At 43.6% G+C, this 12204-nt stretch overlaps 1 protein-coding gene across 2 annotated transcripts in view; it reads left to right on the top strand.

The window, feature by feature from the left end:
- Positions 1–9840, top strand: part of LZTS1 (leucine zipper tumor suppressor 1) — a 102129-nt gene extending 92289 nt beyond the window's left edge. For both annotated transcript variants that reach the window (XM_077469799.1, XM_077469800.1), the window contains exon 4: positions 920–9840. In XM_077469799.1, the coding sequence (XP_077325925.1) occupies positions 920–1426 (507 nt within the window). In that variant the 3' untranslated portion in view covers positions 1427–9840. The remainder of the gene's footprint in view (positions 1–919) is intronic.
- The last annotated feature ends 2364 nt before the right edge of the window (positions 9841–12204 follow it).

Genomic DNA, 12204 nt, shown 5'->3' with positions numbered 1-12204 from the left:
TCGGATGTTTTTTATTGAACCAGCCGATGTCGCCTGACATTCAGCCCACATGTACCGTAGCTTTAAACTGAAAAGCAGTGGAAAATAGCTCCGTCTTTAAATTAGAGCAGTCTTTCTCAAACTTTGTAACATGAATGAACCCTTGAAATAACATACCAGGGTCAGGAAATCCTTGCAAAAAATTTCCATATGAAAGTTCACGGTAAATTGGTGTGATGGTCACTTAGAAGAATTTTCCTTACATTGGGGATCATTGGAAAGACTTTCCCCTTACAGAGTGCTAGTAAAGATCATTGTAGATAGTGGTTACTCTGGAGGAACCCTAGGGTTCCATGATACCCTGGTTAAGAAAGGTTGAATTATAGCACCAAAAGAAAAAAAAAACATATCCATAATGTGCCATTAAGATAAATAAATAAATAAATGTATTTTTGAATGCTACTAGAGTAGGTGCCCAAGTTTGATTTGGTATCAGCCTACGCCCCCTTTAAAGCAACAGTAAGACTGAAAGACTGAGCATAAGGCATCCTCCAAATATATGAGCTAATAAGGTATATTCTGACAAGAAGAGAAGGAAGACTCCTGAACATGCTCCTGCTGTTCCTTTATTAACTAATCACTGGCTGGGGGTGGGGAAGCGACCAAACTGTTTTGCTTAACTGCAGTATAGAAAAGTCAGGTCACCAACCTGGCTTAGCTTTCTATTGGGACTGTGTAAATTTCAGGACTGAATGGACATAAATACAAATTATTCTGCAGGTAAGATGGCTCTCATATACGTGTTTCTTCTGTATATTTATATGTTTCTCTGTAGTTCAGCTTTATAATCCATGTTAAGTGGATGATTTGATATTGCTGCGGAAATGTTGCCTCAGGTTTTCCGATGCCAGTAATTTTTCTATACTGATATTTTGTACAGGTATGCCAGAAATCTGGGGAAATTGCTTCCCTACGCCAGCAGTTACGGGATACTCAAGAAGAGGCGTCTCTACGTGCTAGTGAAATTCTAAGCTTGAAAGCTCAACTTCGGGAAACAAAAGGCCGTGGAGAGGCCCTGGAGCAGCGGGCAAGAGAGGCAGAGGAAAGATTGCGTGTAGCAGAGTCAGAGAGGGATGAGAGGGATGATACAGCGGTAACAGAAGTCGAGCTAGAGTCCCTTCGTACAGAGCTTGAGGCAGAGCGGCAGAACAATGAGCAGATGACCGATGTGTTCCAGAGGGAGAGGAAAACATGGCGGGATGAGAAAGAAAAGGTCATTCGGTATCAGCGCCAGCTGCAGCAAAACTACCTTCACATGTGCCAACGATGCCAAGCTCTGGAGCAAAGGCTGAGGGCTCTGAGTGGAGAGGACCTGGACGACGGGCCCATCATGACTTTGCCTGATATGGAGCTCTCCTTCCAGGACATATTAGCCACTGAGATCTAACTGGAGTGAGAGAGGTTGTGACTGTATGTGGTGTGTACGAGTGAGAATGGGACATGTGCATGGAGACATGTTGGACCTCATTACTGAAAGTCTGTTTCTTTTTCCCATAGCAACCAGGAAAATTCTCCCTCGCAAATTGTGGTTCAATACAGGAGACCTTAACTTGTTACTGTGCGCAATATTTCTTCCTTTAGACACCAGGAAAGTAATTGGGGACCTGTCGATCTCGAACCATTGGATGTCATTTGAATTAACATTTTACAAATCTGCAAATTTAGTGAAGCCATGTGGCCTCCAAGCCCTGACTCGTTATTTTTTTAGGGTGCAAAATTCTAATAGTTCTTTTCACGAGCTAGCTTCAGGCTTTGTTTGAAAAAGACCACACGAGCTGAGCTCAAACCCAGTTCAGCCTGTAGGTTCCAATAGCAGCTTTGCCCCCATTGAGCACCATAATTCTGTTGCCAGAGTTGTAATTAGGGGCTTTTCATTTTGGGAACAGGGGTTGTAATAACACCCCCATTCCCTCCTAATAAAACAGGCCATATTGCATTTCTTATTAAATCAATTCGTCCCATAACCCCCAAGGGAGGACAATGCTATATTGCATTTTTTACTTATTCTGGCACCTTTCCATTTTTGAAATTGAACTGTGTCATTTGCTAAAAAAAATGTATATAACTGTGATTTAAGAAGCTGCACGTGCCGTGTTCCCTACTATGTACAGTATACCACTGAATACAATAGCAGACAGGGTAAATTCCTCTATTCACGCTGTTAAGCACAAATGGGGAAATCAATGGATTTCTTTTGTTTACCCCATGGGGCTGAACAAGAGACATCTAAAGACGCATGGCTAGCTTGAAGGTTTACTAAACCCAGAGCAAAAATGCAATATATTGAAGTCTAAAGTTCTTAGATGTCCTGGCCACATTCGTTTTCTATTTTTTTTTCAAGCTACCGTGTTTCCCCCGAAAATATGCCCGGGTCTTATATTACATTTTGCCAACAAAAGACACAGTAAGACTTATTTTCGGGGTAGGTCTTATCATGTAATGTGCTGTCTCATGCCCCCCCCCCCCCCATCAGTAATCCCCGGTGTGAACCAAGTTAAAATGCTTGTAAAAAACTATAATCCACTCTATTACAGTGGTAAGTGTACAATGCGTGTGTTTCTGTAATATAATTGTGCCAAATACCTTCTTATAGCACCGCTTGGCGCTTTTGTGACCCACTGGAGGTTTCTTCCCCACTCTGAGCACTGCAGGGGGGGGGAGGCAAGATCCTCTTCTGACAGCTGGGAGAAGAGGAGGAGGAGAGCAACGGGAGGACGCTGTACCAAAGGTATTTGGCACAATTATATTACAGAAACACACCAATTGTACATAATATACTACTGTAATAGAGTGGATTATAGGGTTTTACAAGCATTTTCAACTAGGGCTTATTTGCAGGGTAGGGCTTATATTGTAGCCCTTCTGGAAAATAACAGTAAATCTTATTTTTGGGGAAACACGGTAAGGACATTTTCAGCAAATACAGAAAATACCTGTTGATGTTGCCATAAATGCAACGTCCTCAGTTCCTGTGATCTTCTTCTTTCCTTGATATCTTCTGTAAACTACCAATTGCCCAACCCCCCCATGTGACAGAGGTGAGGATATGTCTGTAGTCTATATAAGCAGAGCAGCCTAGGGTGACAATGATGGCCCCCTCCATAGTTACAATGAAGGGAAGATGCCACCCAGGGATAGGAAGTGTATTATTTACAGGATTCCCAGGTGAAAATAAAGTGAAAACAATTAATGCAGCCGCCAACACCATAAGCTGCAATATATTACATTTTTGGTTTTGGATTTAGATAATCTTTAAATCCTCAAAGTGATGGCCAGAGCAAACAACAGACAATAGCAGAGTCACCTGACTGATGGCAAGGTTAGGCCCAGACAAACAGACCCCAGGTTCGAAACAAAAAATGGAGCAATAGTAAACTCAACATGCTGATAATCAGCATATGCACAGCAAGTTTAGTACAAATACAGGAATAATCCAGGGATCGAAGAGTTAGACTAGCTTCACACTAGCCCGTGCTCTGAAAGCGGTCCGTGGTGGATCACTTTTCAGAGTGTAGCTAAGCAGCTGCTGTCAGGCGTTCCTCCTAAATGCCTTTTTTTTTAGAATAGGACTAATGCACTGCAACCACAAGTCAAGGGTTTGGCTCATTGGTATGGCATAGCTCCAATGACTTAAATAGCTGAGTCAGACAACTGGCATCTTAACATGCTGCATTCAATTTGCTGGGATGTAAAACACCATCGCTGCAGCATGTGAACAGCCTCCTCTGGCAATATTCCAGAGCTTAGGTGGTTGGCCAGGGGATTGTAAAAACCTTGGCTCAGCCACCTGTGTGAAAGAGGCCTAAGACAAAAGTAAGAGACAGATAGACCTATATTCAGGGCATGAGTAACTGGACAAACCGGTTGGTCAGGTAAAGGATGAATTCCTAGCATTCAATTTAAAGCGGAGGTCCACCCTAAAGTGGACCTTCCGCTCATCGGAACCCTCCCCCCTCCGGCGCCACACTTGGCACCTTTCAGGGGGGAGGGAGGTGCAGATACCTGTACAGTACAGGTATCTGCACCCACTTCCGGGATAGCTCTCTGCGGAAAGGGGCATAGATTACGCCCCTTTCCGAAAGTGCCCACCCCTTTCCGCAAGTGCCCCGCTGCCTGCTGGGAAACACACAGATCCCAGAGGCAGCGGGGACCGTCCTTATTGCGCAGCGCGACTCGCGCATGCGCAGTAGGGAACCGGGAAATGAAGCCGAAAGGCTCCATTTCCTGATTCCCATACCCAAGATGGCGGCGGCAGCACCCGAGAGACGATCTAGAGATCGGCTTCGGGTGCCGACATCGCGGGCGCGCTGGACAGGTAAGTGTCACTATTTTAAAAGTCAGCAGCTGCAGTATTTGTAGCTGCTGGCTTTTAAAAAAAAAAAAACGCGGAGTCCCGGCGGACTCCCGCTTTAACAATTTTTAATTAGGAGGTGTATAGTGCAAAGAATGGGGCTTGACCGCTAGGTAATGAACAGCAGATTTACAAGGATGAAGGATGTTTGTTATAGGTGACAATTAAAAAATTATTCTGGCTCACCATGAAGATGGCAATGAGAATATAGATGTTCTTTATACCATCAGGACACACTTTAAAGGGTAAGAGGAGCCAGCCCTGAGGAGCTTTAGTCTAGGTTCACATTGATGCAATTTGACATGTCAAAGCGCATGCCAAATTGGCGGCTATTGCCGGCAATGGCACCATCTGAATCAATGCGACGCCGACATTGCAGTGCTGCACCGATTCCCAAAAGTAGTTTCTGTACTACTTTTGGCAACTTCGATAGACATCTGTGCAGGAACCCGCACAAATGTCTCTGAAATCGCCCCCCGAAGCCGCAATGAAATGCGGGTATGAAATTGTGCGAGTTCAGCTGAACTCGCAGGATTTCAATCCTTCTGCAGTGTGAACCTAGGCTTTATCTCAAAAAGTGCCCTTGTAGTCCCTGTCCATTTTAGCATGGGTTGAAGGGAATAGAGAATAAATGGGTGCACATAGAAAGAAAGTCCAATTAGCCGTTCATTGAATCACCAAAGTGACATAAAGGACCCCAGAATACAGTCTTGTATTCTGGTGTCAGTTTGGTGATTGTCCTTTATGTCACTTTGGTGATTTAATAAACTGCTAATTGGACTTTTTCGATGTGCAGCCATTTCTTCTCTATTCCACATATCCACGGAGGCTGGCCAGGGCTAGCACTTGTTTAAAGCTCTTATTGGACACAGCTTATTCACCTGGAGCGGTGATTTCTTCATGTGTATGGGTTAAAGGGAAATGGCAGCTGAGATGCTAGAGAGCAACGCTAGAAACCCTAACAAGATCCCTTGTAGTGCTGAAATTATTTGGCTATTTTCACACTGAGGCACTTTACAGACGCTACGGCGCTAAAAATAGCGCCCGTAAAGCCCCTCTCCTGTGTCTCCAGTGTGAAATCCCGAGTACTTCCGCACTGGAGCATTGCGCTTGCAGGATGGTACAAAAAGTCCTGCAAACTGCATCTTTGGAGTGCTGTAGGAGTGGTGTTTTCACCGCTCCAAAAGCACCCCTTCCTACTGAAAACAATGGGGCAGCACCGCTAAACCGCTGGCATAGCGCCACGTGATTTTACTATCTAGTTTATTCTCAAATCTAGTTGATTCCCAAGTCCAACTTCACATACATCACTTTTTCACATCTCTCTCTGATAACAATTAAAGAGTCAGGCCGCGTACACACGGGCGGACTGTATGGCCTACTTAGTCCGTCATACAATCCGACGGACAGTCCGTCATACTTTCGAATGAACGGACTTGACCACACACGGATGCACAAACAGTCCGTCGAAAGCTTGCGCGATGACGTGTACAGCACGTACGACGGGACTAGAAATAGGAAGTCCAATACACAGCAATGCACCCTTCCGCCGTGTAAATCCTTTCTGAGCATGCGCCATTCTTAGTCCGTCGAACTAGCCTACTCACGAGCGGATTGTCCGCTGAAACCAAAGTATGACGGACAGAATTACGGAAATTCCGAAATACTTAGTATGCCAGACTGCACGCTGAAAAAGTCCGCTGAAGCCCACACACGAGCGGACTGTCCGCTGAAATGTGTTTCGACGGACTAAGTAGGCCATATAGTCCGCCCGTGTGTACGCGGCCTAAGTTTGTGCAAAAAAAAACAGTACATCTCTGCAATACATGCACTTTTCCCTATGTTTTCACTTTTTTCAAATGCTGCAAAAACAGAAAATACCTGTTGATCTGCCAGATATACAATAAGAAAAATGACTTTGTGAGCTGAAAACACTACCTCTGATGCAATCCCAGTCTTATCTGAGTTCTCCCCTGCTAGACTGCTGAACTACCGAAATAAAGCTGCCCATAGTAACCAAGCAAATTCTCACTGCATTTTTGTTTCAATACAGTAGACCCTAATTGGTTACTGTGGGCAACACTTATTCCTTTAGACATTTAAGTGGGTGCAGCATGGTGCGGTGACAATAATTCACATAGCCGGGTGCAATAATAAACTTGTATTGAAGCAATGCAGCAACAGTTTACAACAATCCCAGTGGAAAGACTACCCAACAGATCGTGCCCAATCGGAAAGATTTCCAGAAGAGATGAGACCCTATGTAGTCCCTCCTTGTCAGGAACCTTTCCCTGCTCCTAGTATTGTTAATAAAAGACGCTACCTTTCCCTGCACTACCCACTGACATAAAAGCTAGCCAAACCCCGGAGGCTGGGCCTTAAATAGGCCCTGCCTGACCTAAAATGGCTATCAGTCATATGGGACAACAACATCCAACTGGATTGCTTCACCAGGAAACCACAGAGGAACCAGGTTCCTCTTGACTCCTTCTCCAGCTGCAGAGCCGCTGAGGTTCATTGCCACCTGCAGTGGAGAAAATAAACTGCTCCTGCCTACAGACATATGGGAAGCCATTTGGGAAAGGCTCATCTGGAAACATAGGATGTCAGTCAATCCGACATATTATACATTTGCAGATTTAGCGTTGTCACGTGACCTCGAAGCTTTGACTCCTTTTTTCATAGGGTGGAAAAAGATACAAAATGTTATCCCAGAGTTCTTCCCCATAAACCAGATTCCAAACTTCCCCTAGTGAAGACCACAGGAGGCCCAGATCAGGCGTTGTTTAGCCTTTATGTTCCAGTTGCAGCTCTGTCCCCGGTGAGCACTGTAATTCTGCTGCTAGAGTTTTAATAATGGATCTAGGCCATACTGCATTTTTTACATATTCTGGGATACATCATCCCTTGCCTTTTTCATGTTAGGCTTTCATTAGTTAAATGGACAAGTATTATGCCGCGTACACACGCAACCGGACTTTTCGAGGGACTAGGTCCGACGGACTTTCGGCGGAGTTCCGACAGACTTTCCGAATGAACGGAATTGGCCACACACAATCACACCAAAGTTCGACGGATTCGAACGTGATGACGTACGACTGGACTAGAATAAGGAAGTTCATAGCCAGTAGCCAATAGCTGCCCTAGCGTCGGTTTTTGTCCGTCGGACTAGCATACACGCGAACTAATTTCTCGGTCCGGCAGAGTTCCGGTGGAAAAATTTAAAACGTGTTTTATTTCTAAAGTCCACCGGATTTTTGGCAAGCAAAGGTCCGATGGCACCCACACAAGATCGAATTCTGTTCCGTCTGACCTTTGCTGTCAAAAAGTCCGGTCGTGTGTACGCGGCATTAGGGAAGGCAAGTAGGAGAATTATACTTTGCAAAAAATCACTTAAACACAGCTTCCACTCTGTTGTGGGCAGCTCAGTCTTTTTCTTTTACATTCATTTTTTAAGGTATTTTATCAAGATACATAAGACAAAGGTGATTGAGAAAAAGTAAAAAATAAAAACATATTAAACCTCTATAAAAAAGGCCGTACCAGGAAAAGATAGTATGCATTTATTGGCATTGATATGGTCATAATCTTGAGACAAGGACCCATACAGTATTATTATCTGCGATTGATTGCATCAAATGAGATCAGGCGGAGAGGTAATAGGTTCAGCTGTGCAGTCTTAATTCACTTTGACTAATTATTTTGCTGGTGTCTCTGCTCTATTTCTTAACTGCCACAGACTCAGGTCCTATATTCTGCAACAAGAGCGGGACCTGATCGGTAAAGTTATGAGGTTATATTTTTTAGACCCTACTCTCCTTGTCCAATATCTTCCTGTTTGATGATTAAATCAGACCACACTTTAGATTTTAGGTTCTGATTAGAACCCACTGGGATGTAGCACATGTGTAACGGGTATCAGTATTATAATGTGTAAATGTATACTCTTAAGTCCTCTAAAGCTAGTGGTCCATCATGGATCATCTGTGGGCACCATATTAGACATCAGTAGGTATTACAAGCCATCTAAGGCTCACATGAGCTGCGTTTTTTTTGTTAATACTCGATAGTCTAATTAATTCTCTGCACCCTCTTAAGCATCTATAACCATTTATTAAAATTTGCAGAAAAAGGATTCTTGTATTTCATACATTGCAATATGTGTTAATTTCAGGAACTGCCCTAGTCAGGCAGTACATAGACTTTGTCCACCCTCCAGGGTGCTCTTAGGCCAGCTTTCACAATGGCTACGTGCAGCCATAGAACTGTGCCTGGCTTCTGCTAACCAAGTCTACATACATGACCTCCATTCATGACTTTCAACATGATATGTACCAAAGTTCTACAAGTCATTGATTACTAGATTAAGAGTGCACAGACCTAATGTTTAGCAGGAGCAATGTGTCTCTGCTAGTTAGCATCCCTCTATGCTCTTGTAAAGCAAAAAGTGAGAACGTTTCTGAACACCCAGAATGTGCAGAGCCACCAACATGACAAATACGAAAATAATAAGGGAAGGGTTATGCTGAGAATATGTATAAAAACCTAAAATATTGAAGGCACTGGCATCCTGATTTTCTTAATATGAAGTAGAGAAGATATATTTGATTGACCTATAGGTAAAATAACACACCTCTATAAAATGGGGAAAGTGTGCCTCAAAATGGTATAAGGCTGCACCAAGTGGGAATAGGCCATGGAAGGATGTGAGCTTTGTGTACCTTGTATGTTTGTCTACCATGTGCAAAGTGACTGTGGAAGTATGACTGCACACACTCTGTGTGTATAAAGAGCCCTTCTTATATCACCCTATATGGTCCTCTTTGTTCCCTTAACATTTTTTGCAAATTGCCACAATGACGTGTTGTGGAGTTTGTGCTGCACGCAGTCCATGTGTTCTGTGCACTGGTAGGAGTATGGCCGCTGACAAGATTAGCAGAACTGACAGATGTCAATCTCCGAAAAAGAAGAGAAGTGAAGAACCCATTGAATTCCTGTAGCAGATGTATGGATGAAGCTAATGGAACAATGATGTGCCATCTTTGGATTAGAAAGTTCTCATAGGCAATGCTTTTCTGGAAGGCAGAGCTTTACAGAACTGCTCTGTTGAGGTGAAAGAGAGGGATTCGTGGTAAACACCAAAAAGATAGGCCAGGCTATTTGTACAAATGATCTTTTGAAAATACAGGAAATGTCTGTCTGTGTGACATCTAATAGTTGATGAGCACTGAGGAAATGATGTGACCATTGTGATGCTAAAGCCTTTGTGAATATGGGGTGGTGTTGTCACACCTTTTCTCACTGTCATATCATGAGTGGGAGGGGCGGTATACCATACCTGGAAGGGGAAGCCATAACTCTATGTCTGGTGCAGCCTGGTAGCTGCCTAATCAGTACAAATAAATTGAGATTTGATGTTTATATTGTTTTAAATAAAGAAATCTCCTGGATTATGTGAAGTTGTTATATTCCACAGGTCGCTATTTAAAAAAAGCAACAAACAATATATTGTACATTGTTTAAGACAGAAAAAGTATCATGGATGTACAGTATGTTGTTTTGGATAGAGCAGGGAAGGGTTAAAAGCCCTTCTATGATTTGTACTGCTATCTGCAGCTCAGACAGAAAGATTTGCCTTGACGTCCTAACTTATTGCCACAGTCACAGAAAATTTCCTCAGGCAGGAAGTGGGAATTCTCCCCACTGTGCGCTATATCCTGCAGTGCCGATTGAGCAGCTAAAATCCAACAGTGGTCATATCCACAGTGACCACACATGGATCGACAGTCATGTTGGAACAGGAAGGGGCCATCCCCAAAGCATGAAACATGAAATTGTGCAAAATGTCTTAGTATGCTGATGCCTTAAGAGTTCCCTTCACTGGAACTAAGGGGCCAAGCCCAACCCCTGAAAAGCACCCAACACCATAATCCCCCTTCCACCAAATGATTTGGACCAGTGCACAACACAAAGACATGAGCGAGCAAGCGAGTTTGGGGTGGAGGAACTTGAATTGGTCTGCACAGTCCTGACCTCAACCCAATAGAACACCTTTGGGGAAAATTAGAGCGAAGACTGCGAGCCAGGCCTTCTGGTCCACATCAGGGCTCGACCTCACAAATGCACTTCTGGGAAAATGGTGTAACATTCCCATAGACACACTTCTAAACCTTGTGGACAGCCTTCAAGAGTTAAAGCTGTTATAGCAGCAAAGGGTGGACTAACTCAATATTAAATGCTACAGACTAAGACTGGGATGCCATTAAAGTTCATGTGTGTGTAAAGGCAGGCATCCCGATACTTGTGGTAATATAGTGTGTATATATATATATATATATATATATATATATATATATATATATATATATATATATATATTTATTTATTTATTTATTTATTTATTATATAGTTGTGCTCATAAGTTTACATCCGCTGGCAGTATTTTTGATTTCTTGCCCATTTTTCAGAGAATTTGAATAACACAAAAACTTCACTCATGGTTAGTGTTTGGCTGAAGCCATTTATTATCAACTATGTTTACTCTTTTTAAGTCATAATCACAACAGAAACTACCCAAATGACCCTGATCAAAAGTTTACATACCCTGGTGATTTTGGCCTGATAACATGCACACAAGTTGACACAAAGGGGTTTGGGTGGCTGTTAAAGCTATCCATCCTGACCTATGATCTGTTTGCTTGTAATTAGTGTGTGTGTGTATATATAAAAGGTCAATGAGTTTCTGAACTCCTGACCAGGGTCGGGACAAGGGGTGGGCAGGAGGAGCGGTTGCCCTGGGCACTGTGGTATCATGGGCGGTGAGGGGGGGGCACCACAAGGAAATAGAGGGGAAGGGGATTTTTTGTTGGAAAGGGGGATTTGGGGGGGCAGCAGGGAGTAAGTATTGTTCTAGGAGGGGAAATTTGGAGGGCATGCTAAAATTTAGGGTCGAGAAGGAATGGGGAAGAATATTTGTGCTAGGAAGGATGACTGGGGCGCTTTGTGCTGGAAGGGGGATTTGCAGTGGGGTTATTGGGAGGGGTAGATAATTTTTGCTAGAAGGAGTGATTTTTTTGGGGGGGAGCTCTTGAATTGGGGGGATTTGGGGGATAGGGTGGATAAGATTTGTGCTGGGAGGGGGGATTTCAGCAGGGGAACAGATTTTCACTGGGGGGGAGGGGGGGGGGGTTATGCTTAGGGGGTGAAAAAGATTAGTGCTTCGTTTTGTTTAGGGGGGGATTTTTGATGACGCATAATGCTCATACACCTTGGGGGTGGGGGGTGCAGTTTGGCATGTTTGCCCTGGGCTCTGGATGACCTTGTCCCTGCTCCTGACAGACCCTTGCATCTTATATCGAGTGCTGCACTGACGTTTCTGGATTCTGAGTCATGGGGAAAGCAAAAGAATTGTCAAGAGATCTGTGGGAAAAGGTAGTTGAACTGTATAAAACAGGAAAGGGATATAAAAAGATATCCAAGGAATTAAGAATGCCAGCAGCAGTGTTCAAACTCTAATCAAGAAGTAGAAAATAAGAGGTTCTGTTGAAACCAAACCCTGGTCAGGTAGATCAACTATAATTTCAGCCACAACTGCCAGAAAAATTGTTTGGGATCCAAAGAAAATCCCACAAATAACTTCAGGCGAAATACAGGACTCTCTCAAAACATGTGGTGTGGCTGTTTCAAGATGTACAATAAGGAGGCACTTGAAGAAAGATGGGGCTGCATGGTCGAGTCACCAGAAGAAAGCCAACATTTAGCTTTTTGGGCACCACCATAAACACAACATTTGGAGAGGAGTCAACAAGGCCTAC

The sequence above is a fragment of the Lithobates pipiens genome, unplaced genomic scaffold (genome assembly GCF_037356315.1).
Source record: "Lithobates pipiens isolate NorthernLeopardFrog02 unplaced genomic scaffold, aLitPip1_a1.2 Scaffold_8, whole genome shotgun sequence".
NCBI classification, from domain to species: domain Eukaryota; kingdom Metazoa; phylum Chordata; class Amphibia; order Anura; family Ranidae; genus Lithobates; species Lithobates pipiens.
The sequence above is the reverse complement of the archived record's forward strand: the minus strand, read 5'-3'. Positions and strand labels throughout refer to the sequence as shown.